The 27,305-nt window shown below is 32.6% G+C and overlaps 2 protein-coding genes across 4 annotated transcripts; both read right to left on the bottom strand.

Moving 5' to 3' along the window:
• Positions 1 to 10,024: 10,024 nt before the first annotated feature.
• Positions 10,025 to 11,277, bottom strand: LOC131665646 (uncharacterized). Its single transcript, XM_058937686.1, has 4 exons — positions 11,157 to 11,277; positions 10,731 to 11,046; positions 10,467 to 10,660; positions 10,025 to 10,392 (listed from the first exon to the last, which is right to left on the bottom strand). The coding sequence occupies exons 1-4, from the start codon at positions 11,275 to 11,277 to the stop codon at positions 10,025 to 10,027; spliced, it is 999 nt and encodes a 332-aa protein (XP_058793669.1).
• A 3,330-nt stretch (positions 11,278 to 14,607) lies between these two features.
• Positions 14,608 to 26,831, bottom strand: LOC131665636 (uncharacterized). 3 transcript variants are annotated; one of them, XM_058937672.1, is made up of 7 exons: positions 26,777 to 26,831; positions 21,299 to 21,398; positions 20,085 to 20,412; positions 19,204 to 19,549; positions 17,411 to 17,584; positions 16,439 to 16,728; positions 14,608 to 15,867 (listed from the first exon to the last, which is right to left on the bottom strand). In XM_058937672.1, exons 3-7 carry the CDS (start codon positions 20,382 to 20,384, stop codon positions 15,445 to 15,447), a joined length of 1,533 nt encoding a protein of 510 aa, XP_058793655.1. In that variant the 5' UTR covers positions 20,385 to 20,412; positions 21,299 to 21,398; positions 26,777 to 26,831; the 3' UTR covers positions 14,608 to 15,444. The 3 variants fall into 3 exon arrangements, with proteins under 3 accessions (XP_058793655.1, XP_058793656.1, XP_058793654.1); XM_058937673.1 differs by lacking the exon at positions 26,777 to 26,831 and adding an exon at positions 23,751 to 23,883 and having other exon boundaries at positions 17,411 to 17,530; XM_058937671.1 differs by lacking the exon at positions 26,777 to 26,831 and adding an exon at positions 23,751 to 23,883.
• Between the last annotated feature and the right edge of the window lie 474 nt (positions 26,832 to 27,305).

Below are 27,305 nucleotides of genomic sequence, written 5' to 3' on the forward strand. Positions count from 1 at the left end.
TAGTTTGAAAAATGCATCATGCATTTACGAGAAAAATACACTTTACAGACCAATCATCCGCATATTTCTCGTCCCCCATATGAAAATAGCTACTTCACAGGAATGAAAATTGACAGCCGCGATGAAAAAAAACTCGCTTAGGAAAATTTCTTATGACGCCCGAGTGAAGATATAGGCGTGTCCACACACGGCAACTGCATCTTTCTCTAACGCGCTCGAGTATATAATCTAGTCCATTGCTGCTGCTGCTGCTGCTGCTGCTGCTGCTGCTGCTGCTGCTGCTGCTGCAGCTGTTGCGCCACGGATCGTCAAGTTATTACGGCTTTATGGAATCATCAATGACTTGTGCACCTGTCTAATACATATCGAAAAGTTCATGTGTTTAGATGCTGTTTGGTTTTTCTTCTTTTTCCATAATTTATTAGGTCTAATTAAGAATACGGCAATCAGTGCATTTAAAGTGGACGCGTTTCCACGCATCTGATCTATATAGTTTATACATGATAATTATGCGTACGCTACTCATACCCATCGATGCTTGTAAACTTTTAATTTTGCTCGTTAAGTAGTTTAGCAAGGAACAAACAGTACTTGTTTCTTATTGTTATGCACGATGAAAAACGAAACATCAATCATCGTAATAAATGAAATTAACATTCAAATAAAGCGCTGCTTCAAGAGTAAAAGTGGCGGATCAACGGTGAACAAAATAGACAAACGAATTCTCATCTCGACCTATATTTGAATATTCGCAACGAGAAAAGCACTCTCATACTTTTCGCTACGTCAACCGAAATGATAGAGTGACCTTGATGAACTCTTCGCAAGATACTTACATGAACAACGACCTCTTACACGTTACTTAGCTTACCGCAGTCAATAACCTATTTGCCATGCTTATCAGTCAATAATTGTTCAATTCATTTGCGTGCGTAAGTGACTGAATGGATATGGATTATCCGAATACATTATCCGTTAGAATGAGACAATTACAAGTCAATCTATCTACTGAAAAAATTTTCGAGAACACGTAGCCGATCGGACAAGCTAAAATATTGTATCGTATAAACGTCGTGCGTCCGCCTTCCTTTCTTTCTTCGCACGCTTGTATATATGTCTGCTATAGGATTCGAGGGCGACTTTCCAAGGAACACGCAGCACAATAATTCATCCTCTACTATCTGCACCGACGCCGCCACCGCTGCCGCTGCGGTAGACTGCTTTATTTTCTTTTCACTTTTTGCTGCTCGCGTTCCTGCGGCACGCTTTGTAAAGAGACATTTTTCTCCAGCAAAAATGCACCACCTGCTATTATAAGTGTGACTACGAAGTTTTACTTCCAGATAACTTCTACTTTTTCTTATAGTAGGCTGTATGATTACTTACAGGAATATAATACTTCACTTATTATTCGGTTTTGCTTTATACTAATTACTTTTAAGGACGTTTTATTTTCATTTTTCAATAGAAAATTAGTTATGGTTTGAAGGCACTCGTGAAATAATAAATCCGATAGCATCAACATTTGTAATTTTGAATAACGATTCGTGTAACATGAAAGAGCTCAAAATATTTGTTAACACTCTATAATATAAAAAGTATTAGCTTGCTAATTGCTCTTGATTAGCACTTTCACCGATCCTTTATGTTGCAATCAAGACACAAATAAAAATTTTTTTTTAGGAAGAGGATAAAGGTGAAAAGATTCTTATAAAAAAAGTGGATCAATAAAGAAGCATTGTCAGTAATGATGCAACGTTTATTTTGATTGTTCTTAGCTATTGAAAAATAATTCATTCTCTAAAAATTTAATAAAAATTATGTGATAACTTTAATGTTTATAGTTTACCAATCGATTTACAAAGATAATAACTACGATGTTTTCATTTATGATTTCATTAATGATCAAATATAATAATTATATGCATCTGAATGATTGTTTTAACCATTATCAAACTAAATTTAGCCTATGAACAAAATTCATTTATATTTCTAGTGATAATAAGAAAAAAGTAAAAAATAGTTTAATATTAATGTAATACTAATAAAGACTTATATAATCTTCGAATGATATCTTATCGAGAAGCATAAAGTGTACTCTAATAAGAGTCACGAAAAAAAGTATCGATTCAACATAGAAAAATAATTGTAGTACTTAATCGACTAAAAACTATTAGGCAAAACAAGCGCATCAGAAAAATATCACGTTAGTGATAAATAAATATCGGGTTTTGGTCGCATGGATACAAAATATTATGAGTTAAGTGTGAATAGGTTATTTCAACTACATGTGGTGAGTGAAACGGTTAAATAGTCAAGAAGAAAAATTAATTTAATATAGGGGTAATTTAGCGCTGCTGGTAAATCAGGCCTGTGCAGTATTTTTTTCAATTTCAGATGTTTGAATCGATCAGATATATCGGTAATTACATAACGATATCTTAAGTTTACAACCAAAAATATTAAGTGAACTTGATTAATATTTTTTGTTGGTTATTTTTGTTTACATTACTTAACGAATGCATGAACATTAAAGAGTTTATAAGCTAAAATGTTGTCAACAAATTTTTTTTAACAACCATTTCGCTGATTGTAAATTTTATTCTTCAAATAATTTTATTATAATAACTTTCCCCAAAAAAACATTTAGAAAAAATTAAATTATAAACACAAAATCAATAACGGAATTACTTTTCTTAACTTGCCACTCAACGTCTTCTTTTATATAGTGCTTGGAAGTTACTTTCGCGCGTTTTGTTTTGATCGACACTATGAATCCGATGTATATATGTTCGGAGTGACATGGACACGGAGTGTCCGATATTATTACGTATTCAATTGAAATATTTAATGAGGGCATACAGTAAAATAAGATTGAATACTGACTGATAATAATAACAATTATTACTTTATAACGGACACGTTTACTGTATCTAGTTGGCCAAGTCGGAAACAATTTTTACCAATATTTTTGATCGAGTTGCTCAGTTCACAATAATGCTCAACTTACAATAACGCAATATGAGGTTTAGAATTTTATATTGGTTTTTGACTTTACTACCCATGATACCTTCAAAACGGACACCCATTTATCTAATGTTAATTAAATTTTCGTAAAATTCAAACTTCTTCAATTGAACTGGGATGATGCGGAATTAATATCACATGGAAAACAGTTAATTATATTTTTATCAGGTGCCTATAGGAAATTTCGTAAATTTAGACCACGAAAATCAACGGTTAAAATTTATATTTGGAGGTTTATATACATTTTATTCAAATATTCAAGAAATTCATTCCAAGTATTCGTGTCTTAATTAAAATCTGAGAGCATTCACAAGTACTCGTATATATAAGTATAATCTTGTTTATTCTACTTTTTCTTTAAATTACGAGGTTAAAACGACTCCGTATAATTACACATATGATCTTATATGATACTGTCATAAGTAATATTACGATTAATCCTCTTCTCATATATGTTCTGTTATCTCTCATATTCTAAACAATGAATCATTTGCGAAATTACGAACATTCTTGAAAAAAAAAAGTTCTGGCACATCTCTTAATTTGACCACGACGGACATTTTTACAATTCCAGAAAGACGAGCGGAAAGGAAGGATGGCTTTCGATGACCCCGAACACGAATGTCGGTTAATAGACGTCAGTCACGGTTAATTATATAATTAAAGTCTGCGGTCGTTGTTCTTTTTTTCATATACACTGTTATATGTACGTCAACATTATCGAAGTAATAAATTGCATTTTGACGTGTTGAAGTTCATAACGAGGTTGCAATGTCATGCTTGTAAGTGAAAGAGAAAGACTAATAATCACGTTCTTGGGAAAAGATTCAAGTAATGTATTATAAACTCTTGCGAAGAAAATAAAAGCGAGTGTTTATGGCTTACAGCATCGTACACTTTATGTAAAAAGATCCTTTCAGTGAAGATTACTGGCGTTATTGGCATGGTTGGAAGAGGTAATGCTGTAAAATTATTGCTTTGAATAGTAATTATTTCATTTTATCAACATTTATGATGTACATATATTTTTGCAGATAATTTTCTTAATCCTTATTGCTATATTTCATTTTCAATTTTATTTGTAGTAATTCATTCATCAAATGAATATTGACTGGATTTTTATAATATAAATTTTTTACTTTTCCTTTGCAACTTATAAGAATGTTTCATAATCCATTTGATAAAAAAATAAATAGAGTTGAAAGCGAAATCGAAAACTCGAGCAACGATGTGGCTTTGCAATACCCCATAATTAAACGTCTAACTCGTAATACTTTCCAGATGCTAGAACTTTAAAACGACCGAGCTGCCATTGTAATAACATATACTGTTAAAATTACGAGTACGAATTCTTGTTGTATGATTTTTTTGTTATTTTTCTGTTATTTTATTATTTTTCTGTTATTTTTATGAAAGTATGAGTGAAAATGAGTATGGCTAATATATCGACAATGTATCGAAATGTAAATTTTATTGCGAATTTATTAATATCGAATATATTAAAGTTGCATGCTAATAAGAGAAATGCTTTCTTTTTTTCGGAGAGAAATCTTTTTATTTTTCTTCTTGCTAATTATATTGACATGCCGTTAAGGAGTATAAAATACTGTAAATGCAGCAAGAATGCAATGTAGTTCCGTCTGTTTTCATCGATATTTATATATTCATTTTAAAACGTATTGGTGCAAATTTTCCGTCCTCGATAATTTAACAAAATTCTAATGAGCTATCGACAAGTGCTTTCTATATTCTGGGAATTACTAGAATAACTGAATTTCAAAGTTAAACCTATAATAGTTTTATTTTTTCAAACGAATAATAAAAATCGAAACAGTTTGGATTGTATTAATCATATACGTGATACAAAGATGTGTTTTTAGAAAAGATTGAATCGAATGACGGTGCTGGTGCAACTTTCTATATGTATGACTCTGTAGACTTGTTACTGTTAAACTATTAACCTCATTGTGTATAAAGTTTTGTTGTTTTTTCATAATGTCTTTATTCAACTAATTGTATTGCAAACAATTTTTGTCTCACCTGCATGCATCACTTTCACGAACGGAAACAAATAAACCCATTTACATTGTTGACTGATTGAAATGAAGTACAGAAGCATTCTGTACGTGAATGCTAAGAAGGATCGAAGTCATTATAAAAGAATCTTGATTTATTTCCATCCTTTCTTATCTGACAGGTATTGTAAAACTGTTGACATCATAAAATACGTTTACATATAGATGATTTTGAATAAATCGTATTTAATATAAGACAGATATTTTTCTATTATGGTTTAATTGAATTAACGGTTTTGAACGTGTTCTTTTTTCATTATTTGGCCATTTTATTTTCATACTCTACTTGTTTACGTTGCTTAATGAAATATATATAGGTTATATTAGAAAGATTAACATACTTCAAAATAAGTAATGTCAACGTAATGTTAAAGTAATCATGAATCTACGACAGAAAACGTCAGTGTCGCCCTTAACAAAACCGAAAGCGTAATGCACACGTACATGTGTAAGGTAAAAGCGCAACGGATATACGCATTTATCTAGAGTTGCAAACGAACGCTTCCGGTCCGTAGAAAGAGGGCACTTGGTCAGCGGGTCCATTCCGGGGGCCTTGGATTCCCAGGATCGCGAGTGAGAACTCGCGCATGCTTGTCTCTCTCTTTCTCGCTTCCTCTGACCGGTTCACGCACATATTATACTCGAGAAAACGATCGTCTTTACGAGCGAGATAAGAGTAAGTTCCTTTTCGCTTGTTTTTGGCATTCTCCAATCGTGTTTTCCGACGTACAGCTGATAGCTCACAATTTGCTAGAGATGCGATAGGTATAGATAAACGAACTGCTTCTTGTAAGAATAGAGTCAAATAGAAGACCGAATGTTTTTTTTACTTACAGTGCTGTCGGTAGAAACTATTTACACTTCCATGCAAATACCGTTTACGCTTTTACGGAAAAAATCTATTGCATATATAAAAAGTAATTGAAAGTATCAAGATATTATAATAACAACAATAATTATAATAATGTTATGTGTGGCTCACATAACAATAATAATAGATACATAATTTATCTCAATCAATATAATTGAGATATATTTGGTTCTTCTGCATGAAAAAGAGTAGTCTTTTCTACAAGAAAGAAGGTCGAAGACCACGTAGTATTAGTAATAGCAGAATGCGTAGTTTCCTCTTCAGAAGGAGAATCTAAGAACAATATTATACGAGAAGTATTAGTTCGGCTAAGTTTCCCTAAATCCTCCAAGTATAACTCAACTATACATGTATTTACTAGGTACAAAATAAAATATCAATCGATTTTTAATGTGAACATCAATAAATTATCATCTATATTCGAACATAAATATTAAGTACTTTTTCAGAACTAGTTAATTGTAGATAGAATTGAAATTTGTTTCTTTGAAATTAAAAATTTGAAAACCACACATAATGGCTAAATTTGATGTGTATACTGTAGTACATAAAAAAGTAAAATTGTTATGCGAGTATTTCGCAAGTGCTTAAAGACAGTTTTGATATCAACTTTTTCCGGCAAGCAATTATTGTATAGAAATTATAATAATAAGGATTCAAAATTTGTTGCCCTGCAAACCCTCCATGATAAACTTTGATAGGTCGTGTACGAAAAGATCAGCATCAATTTCCTCGTATATATAATTAATATGATTGCCTGGAGTATTATAAGTAGAATATGTATTTCACTTATACTATAAACGCCTGAGATAAAAATCTGCAAAAATAAAAAGCTTAACAACAGATTATGTTAAAAATCTCATAACTTAAATGACTTTCTAAGAACTGCATCAATCGAGCTGAAAGTTTTTTCGGATAATATATAGCAACAGCAACTTTCCATTCCATAGATAGGATCATTCACAAATTAATCTGCGGAAGTGAGTGAAAAAATGAATGACTTTCGCAGGAGCACAGAATTACCGTATAAGAGTCTTGCGAGCCGCCACTTCGTAACTATTTCGTATCTATTCGTATGCGACTTGCCACCACGAGCAGTGATGGATATACTTGACTTTTGAAAATAGAAACAAATCGCAGAAAAGAAGAAAATATATTTACAACACCTTACAACAAGTTTGGACACTGAACTAGCGCAAAATACATGAAAGTAGTCAAAGTGGACGAAATTTATTTCCTTTGTACAGTATCCGATCGATTGACACCATCATTTTGAAACTGTTAAGATTATAATTATCTGGATTGCTTCGTAAAAAATAAGCAGGGCTTTCCGTATACGTTGATATCAGATATTTGATTCATTTATAAAAAGCCATTTGTTATTTAAAAAAAACACTTGATTCGAATAATAAGTGAGATTGTTAACTCGCCACGTGTTTCTGGGAATGACTATAGCTGTTCTAGTTCCTTTAAACATTAAAACGAGCAAAAATCAAATAAAAATAGTCACCGAGAAACTTGCAACAACGTGAATTCACAAGAGAAAGTAACAAGACCTATAGAAAGCCTGAAATGTGAGTCAAGTTTGCGCGTACTTTTGATTTCAACGGCATTTGGCGAGTGAAAAAAAAGGGAAGACGATTGTGAAGCGAATCGTAACGATCGGCAATTTCACTAGTAAAGACAACGGGGCAAAGAAATGGCAAAGTGCGATTTGTTTACTTGCAGGTGACCTAGATACACGGCGAAACCGAATCCGCCTTCGATGCGGATTAATATCGTTCGCTCTACCAGAACTCGGACAGAGTAACGATGAGAAACTAGGCTCGCTATGCGGGCGTGTGTCTACATGCGAAAAGAAGTAAAGTTTCCGCAGCTGTGTGATATGGCTGTAATGTCCGGTATTATAGGTTTAAGAATGAATGGATGGATGAATGAACAAATGAGACACAACTGTTTTAGAAATCTGATATAAATAATTGTCGCGATTTGAGCCCTATGATAATGAACGGATATATCAGGTTTTCATGCGCGAAGATCAAGCTTATAAGCAAGTAATATTGAAAATAAATATCGTACATTGATGATAGAATGATTTAACTGTTTTATCACGATCAAGTAACATAAAGCATACTAGACTTCGGTACATAATTAATTATTCAAAACTGCAAATTCTACTTTTGCATTTTTTTTCGACCTCGTATAAATCTCTCTACATAAAATTCATCGTTTTTCCATTTTCAAAATCCATTTTACTTCTCAAAAAGAAGCATGTAAAATTACTCAAATGATCATAACCCATTGAGAATTAATGTTTCGATCCATTGTCTATGTTCTGGAATAAATCAATTACAAATCAAAATAATTCTGATAAACGTTATAATTATTTCATAAAAACATGTAAACTATTTCTTGATATTGTAATTAATTTATTATAAAGTACGATTTGACAACATTTCTGAACAAAAGTGCATTTATTCGTTTCCAAGTACAGTAGTTATTTAAATTTGAGTTAACAAGTTTTTTAAATCACTTCTCAAGATATAATGAATTTTTAAAGCTTATCTTATTTCTTTTTAGTACGATAAATTAATATTATATTATTTCTATTGTGAAAGTGTTTGATGCACATTGACCTACATAACTGCGTACTGAAAGTAAAACTTGTCATTTTACATTGATGCTATGAACATCAACGCTCGATAGACTCATACCTTTAAGATACAGTTGTAGGAGTTTTGTATATTTTTACGTGTGTAATGTTAGTTCAACACAACTTTCCTGAATTTCAAAATTAATCAATAAAATTATACAGAATAAAATATTAATTATTTGTGGACGCGAGAACAAGCAATTTATTACTTATACCTGAATGTAAAAGTCGATTTATTATTGTACAGCGATACATTTGCTGTTATTACGAACTAAGCGTAAGCTTTTTTCCGTTCATTTTAATCTGAATAGAATTACGACAGGACATATCCTTTGTTGGTTTTATTTCTAAAAGAATGGGTTTTGAAAATGGTTTCAATGCCAAGATTTTTTACAGATGTCATTCAAAATTGTTCGAAATAAATTCATCATTGTAGTTGTTAACATCATTAATATTGTATTTCCTATAATTCAAAATTTTATATGATTAGAGTGATATACAGGAGTTTATTCAAAGCAATGAAGTATTGTTACCAATGATCTAGAATAGCTACATTAATTAAAAATGGAACATTGATTTTTATTATGATGGTAGTCTGAAAATATCAATATTTAATTTTTTAAGATAAATTATATAAATTACGATCGAGTGAAAAATTACTACCTTGTATTCTCCGGAATTCTTAAAACAAGCGCCGAGAGTCAGTATTAGCTTTAAATTATCTCCTTTTTGATCACGAATGATAAGTTAATTTTATGTCCTTTCCATAACTAGAAAAGTTGAACATCGAATAGTCACGAGTGTATTGGCTGTGATTGGTGATTATATGATAGTGCAATTAATTTGATGTTTATCAAGAATATTTTATTTCTTTACGTTCTTATAAAAAGTTTTTACATGAATATATTAGTGAAAAAAAGAATATCTATTACATCGAAGTCATGTTCATGTATATGGCAATGAAGGCGATCAATAAATATCATTCATAGTAAAAACATCTGATACATTAACAAAACATTAACAATGGATGGTATCTTGGTATTACAATGTTTTTCGATGGGAATGTAAAATTAATAAAACTAAACTTAAACCAACTATACAATATTTCACATAACAATCCAGCTCATTCTCATATTTCTCGTAGAAAATTTTGCAAAATAAATTTCAAGAGCTTGCAAAATTGTAGCTACCATTTGATACGAAAATTCTCTATGGATTGCTACTCCGTTAATGATTATCTTTCATTCATAAATTAATGGTATAATGTTCAATTTTGTTCGTTAGTTTCCTATTAATATATTTATAATTTTCTATCGTGTTAATCATCCGTCAGGAAACTGATCTAAACTTTGGCTCTTACTTAATAATAACTCAAATAAATAATAGCAACGGTTAAGTCTATTTCTGGTAATCAGGTCGGTAACCTTGGTAAGCTAACTCTTGACCAAAATTTACATTACCATCGTGTTCATGGTGAGACTGGAAGGGACCATGATTATGAGATTCGAATCCATGGTTTTCTTTGTATGGGCCACCGGGGAATCCTATACCACTTTGAGAGTATATCGGAGGAGTATATGTTTGCGTTATGGGTTTACAAATTTTGAAAAATCCGATAAGACCTGGAATGACGATTGCCAAGAAGCCAAGCAATTTTTTGAATGATGCCAAACCAAGGATAAGTGGTAAAAATAATAAAAGCTTTAACTTAAAGAGCTTTAAAATAATCAACATAGGAATGAAGAGCTTCCGTAGACGATGCCGAGCTAAAATTAGAGATAAATTCAAATTAACATCATTCCTTGAAAATTATACAAATAATAAGTAAAATTATAGTTACAAAATAAAGTGTCCTTTTTGTTCTCTATTACGTCAATCTCATCAGCTATTTCATCAAAAAATCTAGGAGCGTAAACTTCATTTTCGCCGGTTAGCCAAGTTGGCACGGATACTTCAATAGCAGTAGTTTTCAAAAATTTTTCAGCTTTTCTCATTGCGAATTTTACTAACTGTTCCCACTCCGAATCAGCTGACCTGATTGAGGCAATATTCAAATTAGTTTCCATGTCTAAGATAATTTTACGAAAAAAATCAACATTATTACCGTGAAGTACTAGAATATTCATAGGGCTCACTAGCCACACGTTTAACAATATCTCTCGACATTTGTATGATTTTAACATTATCATTCAAATTATATTGTTGCTGGTCAAAAAAATCCGAAAATGTATTCAAAGCTCTGGATTTGAAACATTCAGAGAAATCACCGTTTAAGCACCCTTCATTTGTTTTGGCTAAGTATGGATCAATGTTCTGACCTGTTCCTAAACCAATCCAATCCAACAAGTTTCTACCCTGACGAGTGTCATTAAATTTTCCCTCAAACTCCGGATGAATCTGCCGCTCACCCGGAAATTGTGCTGCACCTATTGATAAGAAGTTGTATTATTTATATGAAAAAGTTATTTATATATATATTCGACAAAAGATATTCAATATTCAAGTTGAAATTTTCGACAAAAAATGTTACCGCGGTTAAATGAATGATCTTCCTTGTCATTGTCCTCGAAGGTAACCTTGTCTCCACTGACAGAGCTCAACATTACCGCGAGCAGGATAATCCATGTTATCGGCAGCGGGTCGAGTCTCATTCTACCGGCGTCTCCTTTCTCCTGCAAGAATGAGTCGGTTTTTTACATTTCACGTGAAAGTATAGCGATTGATCAATTTTTATCGTCACTTCACTTTTTAAATTATCGATTGTGATAAGAATTCAATATGGTCTAATATTTTACCACCTTAATGAATATTTTGACACACCTATACATTGTTTGTTATATTGCACACAAATTATAAAACAAGTTTAGTGATTTGGCGATTAATTTGATAACAGAAACGCACAGATTTTACAATAAACGACTAATGAACTACACAAAAATATAAATCATGCTTAGATGTTTTACCAAAACTAACATAAAAACTTTAATTTTCTGACAGCATTTCTTCATGAATTTTGTACTAATATATTTCTAAGGAAAATATAATGTTACAAAGCGTTACACGTCTATAATCGTTTATCCATCGCCTTGTGTTGACAATATTAAAATCTGCTGTTACATATTACTCCTACTTGGAATTTTCAAATGTGAATATTATTAACAAATATTAATAACAAATCGGTTCTTTGTAAAAAATATATTCATAAAAACCATACACCTTATAATAAATCAACATAAAAATATTTCAAGGTAAATTTAAAAAAAAACATTATCATTACATTATACTTATTTTTGACACGCACAAATTTTTTACCGGTTCGACACCCACATTCCAAAAGTTCGTCATTAATAATTCACATACCGAGGATCAAAACTTAAAGAAAAATTCAATAAAAATGAATCCCCTTCTAAAAAAGTGTAAATACTCTTACCGGTACGACAGCTCATATTTCCAATTTTCCCGTAGGCTAAGCTTATCGCGTTCAAAATAAAGAAAATCGGCACCACTATGACGTGCCGCGTATGTATCGAATGCACCTGTTGCTCTCTGCCCAAGTATACCGGACTCTGAAGCGTGCTATATATGCGTGTAGTCGTCAGCTGCGCGTTTATGGTCAAAGTCAACGATTTCCCGTTATATGAGAGAGTAAGAGCCACTGCGCACGCCCGCGCTCACTCGCATGCGCGCGCGAGTTTTCAATGGCTTAGATCCTCTTTTTCAAACGTACGTGCCGTTTAACGCGTGAGCAAGCGAAGGTAAATAACATGCCTTTGGACGACGGAGACAACCTACTTATTTCGGAGTTCCGTTTATTTTATGCGATTCGGTTGCGGCGACGCTTTGCGAACTTTCCGAGGAATGCCTTCTTCTCACTTCCACCGATGCGATCGTCACGGTACATAATTCACTGAGTAGATTTTTGTGGCAAAGTTCTGAGCATAGAGGTTTTAAGATTTTAAGTCATCGAGATGTTATTTTTGTGGCGGTGACATTGGGGTTTTACTTATGTTTCAACTTAGCTATGAATAAAAAAATTGAAAAGGTACTTAGAATAGAATTTATCTTTTTTGTGGATATTATTAAAAGAAATGAATCTGTTGATAAAAGGTTGCAACATTTTAGAAAAATATTTTCTTTTCAATTTTTAATGCAAAGTTTAAATCTTATTATCTTATCAACAAGATATTAACGTCAAAACGATTACGTTACTCAATCCATATCTGTGACTAATATATTGTGAGTTAATTGCTGAACAATTCATTTTCAACTAAGCTTTTCATACCAAAAATACTATTTTATCGTAGAAAAGGAAACACTAAACTGACAAAACTGCAATTGATTTAGACATCGACAATCAATTCCTTAAAACTTCAAAGTAAAATAAAAGGTCTCTTAGTTCTGTAAGAAACATTCTTATTCTTCACGATAAATTTCACTGCACACCATAAACATTTCTCACTGAAGCTTTAAAACTTACTTTCTTCGAAGTATTCACTGAAAAAATACAACAGTAACTGCAGATGGTCGAAAAGTTTGTGTCCATGAGATGCCCTAACCACTGAGATATATACGTTGCGTCCGAAAGGGTGGGGTTGTGGAGAAAGAACGCGGGTCATTCCCGCTGTTGTGTGGTAGGAGAACAAGTGTGCACCACAAGAGAAAAAACGCGCGTTACAAAAATCGAGAGTGAAAGTGATCTTCCAGGACGCAGATCCGGAACTTGAACGCGTAACAGAGATGGTACTTGCGACACATCACTCGGACGTCAACATAGGCTTAAAAATTAAATAATTATGTGATTTCTTTCTGTTTGGCTTACGTAACTGATTATTCATACGTTGTGCTTGAGATTTCAAAGATTTATCATTTCATTTAAGGTCATCTTCTTATTTCTTAAGGATACTTTCTAGTCGTTAAAGCTATTGCTTTCTTCGTTGCGTTTTTAATGTGCCGTTAAGTTTATGTAAGATTACAAAAACATGGAAAAGGTTCATTGAAAATGACTTCAAAGAAAATATAATGTAGTCGCTTTCAAACTGACAATTCATATTTTGATATCAATAACAGCTTTCGAAAATTTCAATTTTTATTATCAAGATTAAAATAATTAAGAGAAAACTTAGAATTATAATTTAGAAAAATCTATTGCCAAAAGTCATCTTTGGATAGTAGTATTATTATCGGCAAAATATGAAATTTTATTTATAACAATAAGTAACTTTAAGCTCATAGTAATTTTGCAGAATAAAAGCAAATAGTGTACTTATGAAAACCTTTGTATATGTATTAAGATAACTCAGATATTGGGTAATCTTGGGAATACCCGCAAGAAAGTTCTTTGACCCTGAGTTCGTCATGCGCGTAGTAGCTTGAACGAGCTAAAACTTTCTCATATCTCCAGTGTTACAGCAATCTTTATCGAGCTTCTTATTCTTACTATAAAGGACTCAGTCACGAAAAAATTGATGCTTGTAATACCAACACTAACAAATTTTTTACTTAAACACTAAATTTTAATTGTTTCAAAAGTAAATTGAATTGTCATTAAAATGTTACAAGTAAAGTAAATTCACTTAATTATAACTTTAACTTATAACTTTATTAACATCAAAAATGTCAACAATTCGACGTTTTAAGACTATACACCTTTTTCGATGATATCCGTCACTTGACTGTTCATACATTCCATTAAAGTTTAAAAGATATGTTTAATTATAACTGTACTTAGATAATATTATTCGCTCTTTCAATTCATACAAATCAATAGCACACAAAATAAATATCAGAATTATTAAAAATAAATAAAATACATGCAGGAAGATTCACAAAGATATAACAAATGAGTTTTCGAAAAAGAAATGCTTTTCATTTTTAATTAAAGATAAATAAATTAAATAGAATAAATATATAAAAATGTCATTTTTTCTTCAAATACGAAAATAAATGATAATAACTAACTGAAAACCATTATTTTTCAAAAACTCTATCCTTGTAAAATAAACAAAGAAACAACTTCTCAGGAGAGTAAATATATCATTGTTCCATAGATTATATTTTGAAGTAAATAAATTGTATTTGTCACTTCAAATTTTATTCCAAATTGTATCTAATTGGTTTCATTAAATTTGATATTGTATAAATTATTTTTTTAAGAAACCATTGCCTTCGTAATATTGCCATTGACAAGATCTTTCATGGCGGTTTGTGTCTCATCTTTATAAAATATACAAAGTAAAATATCTACTTTCATTAAACTAAATTCAAATTTTGATTTATTTACAATAACTATAAAAATTTTAAACATCTGCGCCATGTAATTGACTATGCAGTATAGGTATAATGAAAATTTTCAGAGTATCTCATTGTTATTAAAATAAATTGTCGACAAATTTTAAATCAAAGTGAAACACCGATTGAAACTAGTTGAATTAATATCCATTAATTTTAGTAGTATAAGAACTATTTGAAGCATAATATAAATAAATAAACATAACATCATGGCAAATAAAAAATTTTCTTTTTTGAATTATTAAATCTAAGATTTTTTAAAGCCAATTCCATAATTATAATAATTAATCCAAACTTAAGTTCAGATCGTAAAATCAATTATAGTAAAAATGTCTCGAACTTTTGTTCAAAACTTTATCTTGGTTTAAAAAAATCTCTTTAACCATTTGGTCAAGAGATCTTCAATAATATTCTATCCAAGTTTTTAAGAAGCGATTTTCATTTTAAAAATTATTTAAGCAGGACAATTTGTCCAGTAATGTACAAATGTTCCCTTGCCAAAACAAAAAATCCATCATCAGATTCACTGCCTACAATTTTCTCGCATGCACAAGCTTATCTATATCTTGATAAGTAGCCAGCATCGCTTGATTCTGTCTAACGGTCTGATCATCTCTGGCGCTGTCACATTCAGCATAAGCATCTTCGCATCTAATACCATCTTGACCATCCTTTGCAGCCTTCATATATCTAAAGAATCTAAGGACATCAGGATTGTCAGAGCTTGGTTTTCGTAGTTCGTTTAACTCGCGTGACAATTGCGCTGAGACAAGATTAGAGTAAGGAGCGTAACGCGCTGGACTTCGGTACATTGCACAAACAGCATATTCACGACAGCCTTCACTATTATGTCCCAATCGAGCGAATACCGCGTCAAGTCTCGACAGAAGCGGCGAATAGAACGGATCGTAATTGGTTAGCAGCAATGAACTTGTCGGGATCTCGTGAAATACCTGCAATGAGTTCCAGAATTAGCTTTGCTCGCGGTCGTTAGAAACAAAATTATTAAGTTCAAGGTTTTCTAGGCCAGTTGTGTCCTTTTGAGCATGAAAATAGAGACGAGACGTTGCTTGGTCAATTTATGTATCGACAAGATATTCAGCGCAGTTCGCTATACCTATACACAAATGTTTTGCTTTGGTTTTTTTCAAATTCTGAAAATTCTTTCTGAAAAACAAGTAATTTGGCAAAAATACAGATCATATCGATTACCGCTACTTAATATCCTTTAATTCATTTAGAAATATGTCAAGTAATTTGATTATACCATTCAATCATCAAATCACAAAAGCACGAGTCGACCACATTCTAGAATACTATCGAATCACGTTCTATAAACCATCATTCATAACTATAATCAGATGACAATCAAGTAGCGACCACAGCCCGAAGAAGAAAAAAACCGTTACCTTTACTGTCGCTCTCGAGGCAATCGATTATAAGTATTAGTATAAAAAGAAATAGAATTTATTGCTCAAAAGAGAAGATAAAAGTGCGTAGCGTATAACTGTATTGTTCCCTCACCTTGAAATCCTGTCTCTTGGCGTATGGATTGATCATGTGTCTGGTATAATATCGATCGGCAAGTGCATTCATCGGAGAAATTCTCGAATCGACGAATCCATAGCGCGATGCAATCTCTGGAGCTTTTGTTTGCAACATACTCTCGTCGTACATTACCGACGCTGGTAAAGTACCCAATGGCTGGCGATTCATATAGTCATCGTTGTATGCATCGGTATTGTCCTTGAACTCGTAGTTCTCCTCCATTTGCTGACCTGGCTGATGCGACGACTGTGCGAACGAGGATACGCCTGCGAACGCATTAGAAAGTTGGCATCGTTTGACATAACCTGTTGCATGCTTCTTCACGTTTTAGAGTCAATGTATCCCGTATATATATGTGTGTGTGAGTGTGTGCGTGCGCGCACGGATTTTATTCTGGGTGATACGCGTTTTGTCTCGTTGCTCAACGATTCTGAATTTTTTTTTGCCCGTGCGTAAATTTTACATACTTTGCTGTCTCTTATTAAAAAAAACGTTAACTTATAAATTTTTGTAATATATTCAAAGTTAAATTCATAATTTTAGTTAATATTTGAAGGAAATTTTGAGTGATTCATGTATTTGAATATTTGAAACACTTCTTTTGAGTAACATCCAATTCATTTGTTAAATTTAAGTTACGACATGATACGCGTTCAAAAGGAAGACCGTCACCATTTATTTTAGTTTCTATAACGTTTTGATTAACGAATGCCCCAATTAATATCGAGGTCGGTTTTAATTTATTGAAGCTCAAAAGTTTCCGAGATTATAGTTAAGTACTTTCTCAATACATTGGAATACGTCATTAGAAATGCAATATATTTGAAGAATCAATCGTTACATCCTAATTTCCAATACTTTGCTTAACGCAACTTTTTCAAAACGTAAGACACATGTCAAAAGCATAATATATACTTCACCAATACTTAGACAGATTATTCATCTGACCTTTTCCAACAATTTTCCCAAGACTTCCAATGATACTTGGCAGGAACAAGGCTATTAGTATACTCTTGACAATCTGTACGCCAATGAAGATCGGTAACAGCAATTTCTTCAGACCAAACGCTAGAAAACCAAGCCCGAAGCCTGTTAAAAAGGTGCTCTTACCCTGTGAAAAAGCTGAAAGCAAAAGTACCGGCCAATTATAGCAATGATGTTAGTTTATCTCAAGCCATGCTGTGTGTTTATAACGTTTTCCGATGATACGTCTTGTTGATGTCTCTTTCTGCTTCGGATGATAAGATTTCCTCTCTGGTAACTTAGGTGAACTCTTTTTTAATCTCGTAATGTTGAGTTAAAATTTTTGTTTGTTATTAAAATTTGATGTTTGAATCAGGAAATTTACAATTTTGTTATAACTTGCAAATGTATCTGTTCATTAAAGGATGCATTGTAATCTTTTTCCACGAAAACTCGACAAGAGTTATTAGAATTTTAAAATATGCGTTCATAAAGTATTGATATAAAATTAAAATCTGACTAAATTAAACGTTGACGGCATTAGCAATTTACAGAAGTCATCACAATGTGTTATATTAAGACTTTCATTGACTAAAAATATGTCGTGAACGTTTCTTAGCTCAAGAATTGCTACTCGAATGGCGTCCGGTTAATAATTATGCCGAAATGTATTTTTAAACAAATAACTTAGTTAAAATTAACCGAACATGTATTAAAATTCTTTTCATGTAAATTACTTTTTACGGCGTCTTCGGTACTAATGATCGTTCTTTTCCGTCCGAAATGAGTAAGTTTGCCATCTACTATTCGCATTCTTAGTAAAGTTCAATAGCAATGCTTAACAATCTTACTTGTTGATTACTTGAACAATCGAATTTCGAATTTTATATAGTTCTATTTATTTAAACTACCAAATAAAAAAACACTCCGCTTTATTAGATGACATCCCTCAAATAAATTATCATTCACGTGAGAAATGCTCGTCGTGAAAGCTCGGCAATGCGTACGTGTTATGGCGCTCTACAGCAAAAAAGCAGAGATGTGAAGACTACTTGTAGTAAATAGTTGGCAACAAAAGTATAGCAATAGTGTAGAAGAGTAGTGAAACGCTTTGAAATTTGTACTTGTGTTTGTTGAAATTGCAAGCTTGTTATAAATCGAGTCATTTGCGTCACATTAGTCCATTAAAGTTACTGTACTTTAGAAAGCCTGAGCAGTATTGTATGGATGAAGTGTGTGGGAGTAAAGCGTGTTTATTCTATCTAAGCTTAATTCATTAGAGTCTATTTTCCACTAGTAGGCAAAGTCAATTAAAAAAATTTTGAAGCTTGAAAGAATAGAGTTTGATAAGTGTTATAAGCAGTTTTTTGTAACTATTCGTTGAAGTTGTAATTTTCAAATTTACGACCGATATTGAATAGTTCTTAACGTTGTTTGTCAAATTTTCAGATGGAATAGTTACATCCGGCTATTTAAGGCTTGCGGCGTATACTTTAAGTAACGGTACTTTTTCACCAGGAATAACTTAAAAAATTCTTGGAAATGCCTATCAAAATATTGTAATGTAAAGTCAACAGTTAAATCAGACATTTTCACTGAAGATACACACTGGGTAAGGTGATACGTTGCGTCTCATATACTTAAGTGCGCAATAGAATAACTGTTATTTTTGAGTTGCAAATTTTCTTTTATCAAGTTTCGCTACATATTCATTGCGAAGAAATTATCCAATATCGTTCATAAAAAAAAGAAAAATAACATTATTTTTTACAACTTACCACCAAAAAACGTTCTCGATTCCGTTGGCGGAAGTAAGTCTTTCGCCAAATTAATCTTGACTACATGATTACGCGCGTACCTGTGTATCTCGTCCACTAATGACGTATGATTAACATTATCTAAATTGTTTAAATCACCATTTACTTCGCTATCTAGCTTCTTGACAATTTGCACCGAGTCTGAGACATTTATTGTGTTTACAGTTGATACTGTCCTTAAATAGCTTTTGATTCTTTTCTCTACGCACTTCACTGATATTGTTCCTTCGTTGCACTTAAGTGTCTTTAAGTGTTGACCACTTTTTTCCTCCTCGGCGGTCGTTGGGATCGTCGTTACTTCCAGATTCTTGGAAATGAAAAGATATTGATGAGTTTTAGTAGGATGAAAGTCGGATTTGGTGGACCTTATCGTTTATAAGTAGGACATTCGTGTTAAATTTCTCAGTTATACCGTATAAATAGCCCGATGTTCCAACATTTTTAAGAAGAACGGTATTGTGTTATTTTTCATTCTCATAAGTAAAATTTTACCAAATGAAATTTCATAATTATCTATATTTTTCCAAAATTAATTACTACGGACATAGCTATAAATATCAAATACTACCTCTATAAAATCATTTCATCATCTAAAACTTAGAAATATGTTTCAATCTCTCGCGTTAATGGAAAATGATATTAGCTAGATTTTCAATCCACATGCTATTAATCTGAAAAACATGCCACGTCTTGACCCGAAAAAACATAGTTTGCAATCAAGGCAAGATTAACCTGACCCAAAATCACTGAATCCCATCTTTTCCTCATATATAAATATTATTTTTCGAATTACATATTTTCACTTACGATGACAAAGTTATAAAAAAAAAAATTATACTCACCCGATCGCTCTTCTCTTGTAATCGAATCCTTTCAAGTTCATGAGCATCTTTGTCATCTGTCTCAGAATACTGACTAACATCGAGATCAAGCTTGCTAGGTTTGTTGAGCGCCAAATGAGGATGCTGCTGGTGCTCCCTGTCGTTTCTTTTGAGACCATTGTCGGAACTACCACTTGTGAGATCGATGGCCTTGGCTCGAGATGCACTTGCAACGCCTACATTCAGCAGCAACGTGCACAAGGCCAAACATTGGAGGATGATCGTCAGGCGTGGCATTGTGCTTGTCGCCTTACGCATCATCCCGTCGCCCCTTTTATACTTTCTGCAGCTTTAAAAAGATTTGAAGTTTATAAGTCACACGGCTAATAGGTAATTCTTTTCATATTTATTCAAACTGGACTAATACTTGAAAGAAAGCGGTAATGGTATAGTTCAATATTTACACTGGCATACATGACAAGAACCGAAATAAATCAAAGTACTGTACGTTCTTTTTTGCTTGAAAAAAAAACTTACTAACTGAAAGATACAATTAAACAATAATTTATTGGTTTTACGCGAACTTCCAGTTAAACGTACAAAAAAAAGTAAATGACAAGATACTGAATGCTGAACAATGCAGGTGAAAGCACTTGCTATACATCGGAAAAACTTGAGTGGGCCATTACAGCGTTGGAATCGGAATGATCAACGTATATTTCCTAGCTACTGCTCTCCTTTTATTGACTATTAATTCGATTTGCATGCAATGTTGAATCGACTTTTTGATGCCATCGCTTGATTTATATATTTATTCGATTTCTTTGAAAGGGTCTCTCATGAATTTACCTTGATGCCATGGACGAAATAAAAAAGTTAGCACTTTGTACATGTATCATAACGGGGAAGAAATGTATACTGATGATTAAATTCAATCAGGGTTAACATCAAGCAAACAGTTACAGTTAAACTAATTAAGACTCGACGATTCAATTTTATTGAAATCTGACAAAATTTACGTTCCATTAATATTCAATCGTATGCAAATCGTCAAATTAAAGCTGACGAGCTTAATTAGCCGAAAAGTCCGTCTAATTGTGAGATATATCACAGAGCAGTACCATAATAACTATTCATTAAAAAAAATCGAACAACAAGTAGTGCCACTGACACTGGGTATTTAGCATACAATCGAGCTTTTATTCTCATTTATAAAGGACAAGAAAAATCCTTACAAGTTGATTTTGTGTTGACTTCTGTCTGTGGGGCGGTACGCCTCAAGAGTAGCAACTCATCGTGTCGATCTCGAGATTCCGCTGCTTCCGCCTCGTGATGCTGCAACAGTTCATTTTCCATTTCAATTCAGGGTTTGTTTTTCTATAGTGTGGTGACGAATAATGCCTCTGAACTTTTCTCCTAGTTATCTAATGTCTCATTGTCTTTACCGCTAGACGTTTTTGTCTAGGAATTGACATTCAATGTTTTTTTTATGTTAATTGACATGACTTTATGAGACGGAATGGGAAACTACTCATCAGTTGTAACTGTTTTGTGAATTAATAATACTCTTAGATTAAAAACATTGTCTGTGACTTCACGCTATACTATAATCAATTCTACTTAAATACGAAACTCATTAGCTCTGAATTTAGTTGAACCTCACACTTTATTATATCAACATTTATTATACTTACGCTTTACCGATCAAGACAAAGACAACTCGTAACACTACGTCAATACTAACCGATTTATCTTAATAAAACAATCAAATGAAAACAACTTTCACAAAATATAAATATCGCGACCCTACTTAAACAGTAAAGCAAACCGGTGTGTAAATCCGATTTTCCGCGTCAAGTTATTTTAACAAACCTTGCATTTTAGAAAGTGTAACAAACTACGCTTACTTAATTTTTTCCTTACAAGCATCCCAAGCTTTTCCTCGATTAGTTAGTGCAAGTTTTAGGACACATACTTTGTTAGTCGATTGAAAAACAAAAATTAATTTCTTTGGTGGCTGAGTGGAGCGTGCTACATAAGATTTTGCCGCAAAACCTCGCTGTTCTAAATAAATTGAATGAGAATAAAGCATTAACAAAAAAGCGAACTAAGAAAATGTCTATTGCTCCGGGTTAAGAACAGGACTTTAAAGCATAGTATAATATTTTTATTTCAAGACTTATAAACATCGATAAGTACAGAAAAGTTTCATGGAAAAATGAGTTTCGCTAGAATGATCTGAAGTACTGTTATATCTCATGTGTTAAAAAGGTGCAGACATTATACTTTTTGTTGGATTATAATTGATATTGTATAAATAAGGAAGCAAGTCACGTAGTCATTAATTACCATCTGCAAAAAGTAACAGCGCTAACGCTTAACCACTTTAATCCCATACAAATGCTAATATCCTGAGAATCTTGCAATTATACTAATTAGTTTTACATTCTAGAGTTCCATATCATTTGACCGACACGTTATTGATATTGTTGTTTCTTCCCTTTTGCTGGATATAATACATTAACGCACATTCCGATCCACTTCTCAAAATTCTACTTTTGAAAATAACCCGCTAGATTTACATATGAAAAATACACACAACAATCACAGAATCAATAATGACTTTCTATTTAAATGATTCGAAAGTTTCTTCCAGATGAGACACACGCACAAAATGTATTATAGCGTGCGCGTAAGCAACACAATTATGTAGGCCATGTTCCAAAGAATTCGGGAAACTTGAAAAACGAGAACCTGCTTTGGGCGGCCATTACCCGCCGAACTCTCACTCGCTTCTTTCTTTCTCTTGTTGCCTTTAATGTATTCTAATTGCGATTATCCATGTCAATGTCGATGTACTATCATCGTGCTTAGGTGCATTGTAACGTTTTCGACTACGTGAGCTTCTTCCATCTAAACCGGCTGAAAATGTTCTTTTCATTTTCCTATCGAATTTTTCCGAAATGTTAACTGTCATCTTTTAAATGATATTACAGGGATCTGATGAAAAGTAATATTAAATAAATGGTACTACAATGAAATTCTATAAACATTAATTCGGCCTATAATTACAAATATAAGTTTGATGATTTTCCCCGCGAATGAGATTAAAACACAATTATCATGAATTTTTACCAAAACTTAATTATTAAAAAGAGTATTATTGATAAAAACATGAATTCTGGTTTTTTTTCACCACAGCCCAGTAAAAATAAACAAAATAAATGCTACTATCATTTTAAATCCAATATTACCACAGCTAAATATCAATACAACTTAATCATTTTATATGTAACAATAGAAAAATATGTATTACATGATAATTTGCCAAGCAGACGCATGCAAATTAATAACCAAAAAAGGAATCAATAAAATAATTAAGATCCTTGTCAACTGCAAAAGTAACGTAGCATAATGGTAGAAGCATTAATAAATAAGAGTCTTCCTCGAAAGCATATCGCACGCGCTTGGCACAGAATTAATCGCCATTAAATAAACGTATGTGGAACAAACGAATAAATTATCCGGGCAAGCAATCCCATATGAACGAATCGCACACAAGATGTTCTAGGTCGCAAACGTATACGAAATAATAAAAAAAAAAAAAAACAAGCACACCGCTAGCCTATACGTACATCCGGTGCCGGTAGCGAAAAATCTTCCACAACAAAAACAAAAAATACTCACCTGGACATTTCCTAAATCAAAATAACTCAGCTAAGCAACATTATATTACGCCACAATTAACAAAATAAAAAGAAATATCGCGCAAATTAAAAGCAGTTGTAGGCGCACATTCACGAACGAAAGAAATGTCGCCTCAAGACGGCGGACGACGCGGTACTGGCAAGTCACTGACTGCCTTGACTCGAGCGAGGCTCACGATCTGGGTTACCCGGCCATCCGTCCCGCGCCTTACGTCTTTGCGCCTCCGCTGTTGCTGTTGCTGCTGCTACACGTTGCCACGGCCAACGGCAATGTGTTTATTATACTCTCGAGCCGAAAATTCTTTGGAGGAATAGGTATTTTGGTTGATTAAGGTGGACGATAACCACGAGAATAGTGAGATTGCAATGGCCAGTAGATGAGGTTGACATTTGGTCAGACAATTAATTATTTTATAATTTTGTCGAATATATGTAATCGTGCATCAAAAAAGGTAGTTCTAATTATTGAAAGTATCATCAAAATTTGATTTCATTTCAATGCAAATAGTAAATCCTAAACTGAAGAAAAGAATATATATATATATATATATATATATATATAATTTATATATACTATATATATATATATTATATATATATATATAATATATATATATATATATAGTATTGATTTACAGATAAAGATAAATGATCGCTTTTGAATATTCATTAATATTTCTCATGTTACGAGTAGTTTCAGGTTGGTCATAAAAGAAACTCGGTGCTTTTCTCTGAAGTACCTTATGTAAGCAATTTATCTATCACCACAGCTTAATAATGCAAATAAATTGTTTAGCAAAATGAACTACATATATATGAAGGTGTAAAAAGTCTATATAATTTAATTTACTTTCATCAAAAAAATCTCAATAACCAAAAATAGCTACCATGCTCTCGTGAAATTTTTTACGATGGTTATAACACGAGAAACCACGTTATATTTTACAACATACCTGCGTTAATGGAATCCATAACTTCATTTTTACGAGTGACGTTAAAAAAGTTTACCGGACGTCGATTGTATATCTCAATTAATGAATACCATTCATTTCTATCCTCGCAAAGATATTGGACTTCTTTTTTCACAGGTAAAAATTTTACAATAGATTTGAAAGCCTTGTTACGCAAATTACAATTAATTAGAGACACATACGTTTACCCACTTCGAGCTATTCAATGGAAAATTTTTTCATTCATCGGAATGACCTTTGATTGCTATTTACAGTTCGCTGTTGATATCGGTAATTTTGCTTTTTCTTTCACCGTGAATCCATTGATCTTCACTTACTGGTGAACCGATTACTTTGTTTTTTTAAGCGTATAAATTGTGACAGTGAAAGGAGTTACTCCATCTGAGAAAGGATCGCCTCTCGTAACTCATAATTAAAATTCTTTTACACTGTTTCTCAACTACGCCAATCTGCTAATCTATCATTACATTTATCTAATTTAGTTGTCAACAGACGACAAGTTTATTTAACCAAACGTATGGATAGCAACAAAGAGTTTAAATCACCATTCATTCGTGGATAGTTCATTAATCTATTCGAGCATTTGTGCATTCATTTGCTTTACAACGTCGGCAACTATGTATAATGTAGTTTCTATTTCCATATCACTTGTTGCTGCAGCCGACAAGTTCACGCGCGTGAGGCTTAATTTAACGCGCGCTTTCTTCTATGTATGGTACACAAAAGAGGATAATCTTTCCATAAACCAGACCAAGACGCTTTGAATTTGCCAATAGGGAAACTTGCGTCTAATACAACGCTTTCAAATGAGAATGTAAATGGAATGTTATATACGAGTGAAATAAAATTGTTTATTTTGTTTTTCTTTGTAAAAGTAAATGTTAGGTATGAATTCCCTTTTCTTCATATTGATTGTAGCAGTTTTTGCTGATCTATAACTTCACTTCATATATTTTTCAATGAACTTTAACTTAATGGCTTCTAAAAATTTTAGTAGCAACTGTTTCGTCACAAAAGAGCAGTCAGATTTTTTCAGATTACTTATATAAATTTTGACTTTAGTTGCTTTAATAAACCACTAAGTTAACACTTATGTAAACAAAAATAAAAACCCTTTCATAAATTATTTGATTTAAACATTCATCGTTGACTTTGGAAGAAAAATTGGCATAGTAGAACATATTGTTACACAAAGGCTCATTTTACAATCGCTATTGTTTCCTTAATTTTTCTAATTTCGTTAATAACTATTAATCTTATACCAATATTTTAGTTATTAACCTACATACCAACTTTAACTGTTATTACATCTCTATAGTTTTCAGTGTCTTCAACAAACACGCACAAGGAAAAAAGAACTTGTCTATTATATTAATTCTAAAATAAAAGTAAATCTAGCAAAGTCATCGTGCCTGTGGCGGTGGAAATTCCAACGTACTTGATCGCGAAGAGAAACTCTCCTCGCCATCAGGGTCCAGCGAGCGTGAAAACAAGATATGCGCTGGGAATCGAGAACCCATTGTAATCATGAAGCGAATGGCTATCTTTTGATTACAGGGCGCATACTTTCCTGGCAAACGCCGTAATCGCAAAAATATATCGCACAAGGAAAGGAGTCATATTCTTCTAGCGAACTTATAAAAGAAATTGTACAGGTGCATGAAAACTAAGGTAATTTAAAACTTGCCAGCATTTCTGATTGTCAAAAAGTTGTCAAAATATTTTACAGTGTGTGTGAGATGTGAATTTAATAAAAAATTTTGAAACGACGTTATTAATATGTAAAATGATAAAATTTATGGCGTATTTCGATTGTTCACGATGTAATTCACTTTGCTTAATCACGATAGCAATTCATTTCATTGTGATAATTAAGATGCACTGGTAATGTATATGAGTTCTCATTAATTTATTTCCTACGTTATATGAACCTTAAAAGAATGATTATATGCAGATTGTATTCATGGATTTCGTCGTTCCAATAGGATATCTTCGTGTGCATTATAAAATCGATATAGAATATCAAAATTCTTACATAGTCAAATCTGAACTTGAATTATATAGAAAATGTTGTAACAGTGTATTATCGCAGCTCCTTTTATTTCGCACTTATGATTACAAATTTCCACCGTAAAAAATTTACCATGCAATGCCTCTACTATTAATCTATCACAGTAAACTAAAAATGATTGCCAATTACATATTTCGCTCCATTATAACCGTCAACACAAAAGAAGTCTTAACACAAATCAAAAAAGAAGTAGTCACGCATCTGCCGAATCGCAAGTCACTGAACTAGCTCGGGCAGTAGCGCACATCCATCAAAGTTGGCGCTTGCGGTGACCAAAGACACACACACACACACGCGCAGGCGCACACACACGCATTTGATATTTGCGCTTGCGCAGAAAACGGCAAAAGTCCATCCGTTAGGTTAAATGTGACACATACACGCATACATAGGCGTGTAACGGTTGACTCGATGCACAGCTCCGTATCGCCGATATTGATGATGAAATTATTGTTATTTAGTCGTCAGTGCGAAACAATATGCGCGGAAAAAG

Source organism: Phymastichus coffea, unplaced genomic scaffold, assembly GCF_024137745.1.
Source record: "Phymastichus coffea isolate CEN01 unplaced genomic scaffold, Cenicafe_Pcof_1.1 PCOF00053, whole genome shotgun sequence".
NCBI lineage: Eukaryota > Metazoa > Arthropoda > Insecta > Hymenoptera > Eulophidae > Phymastichus > Phymastichus coffea.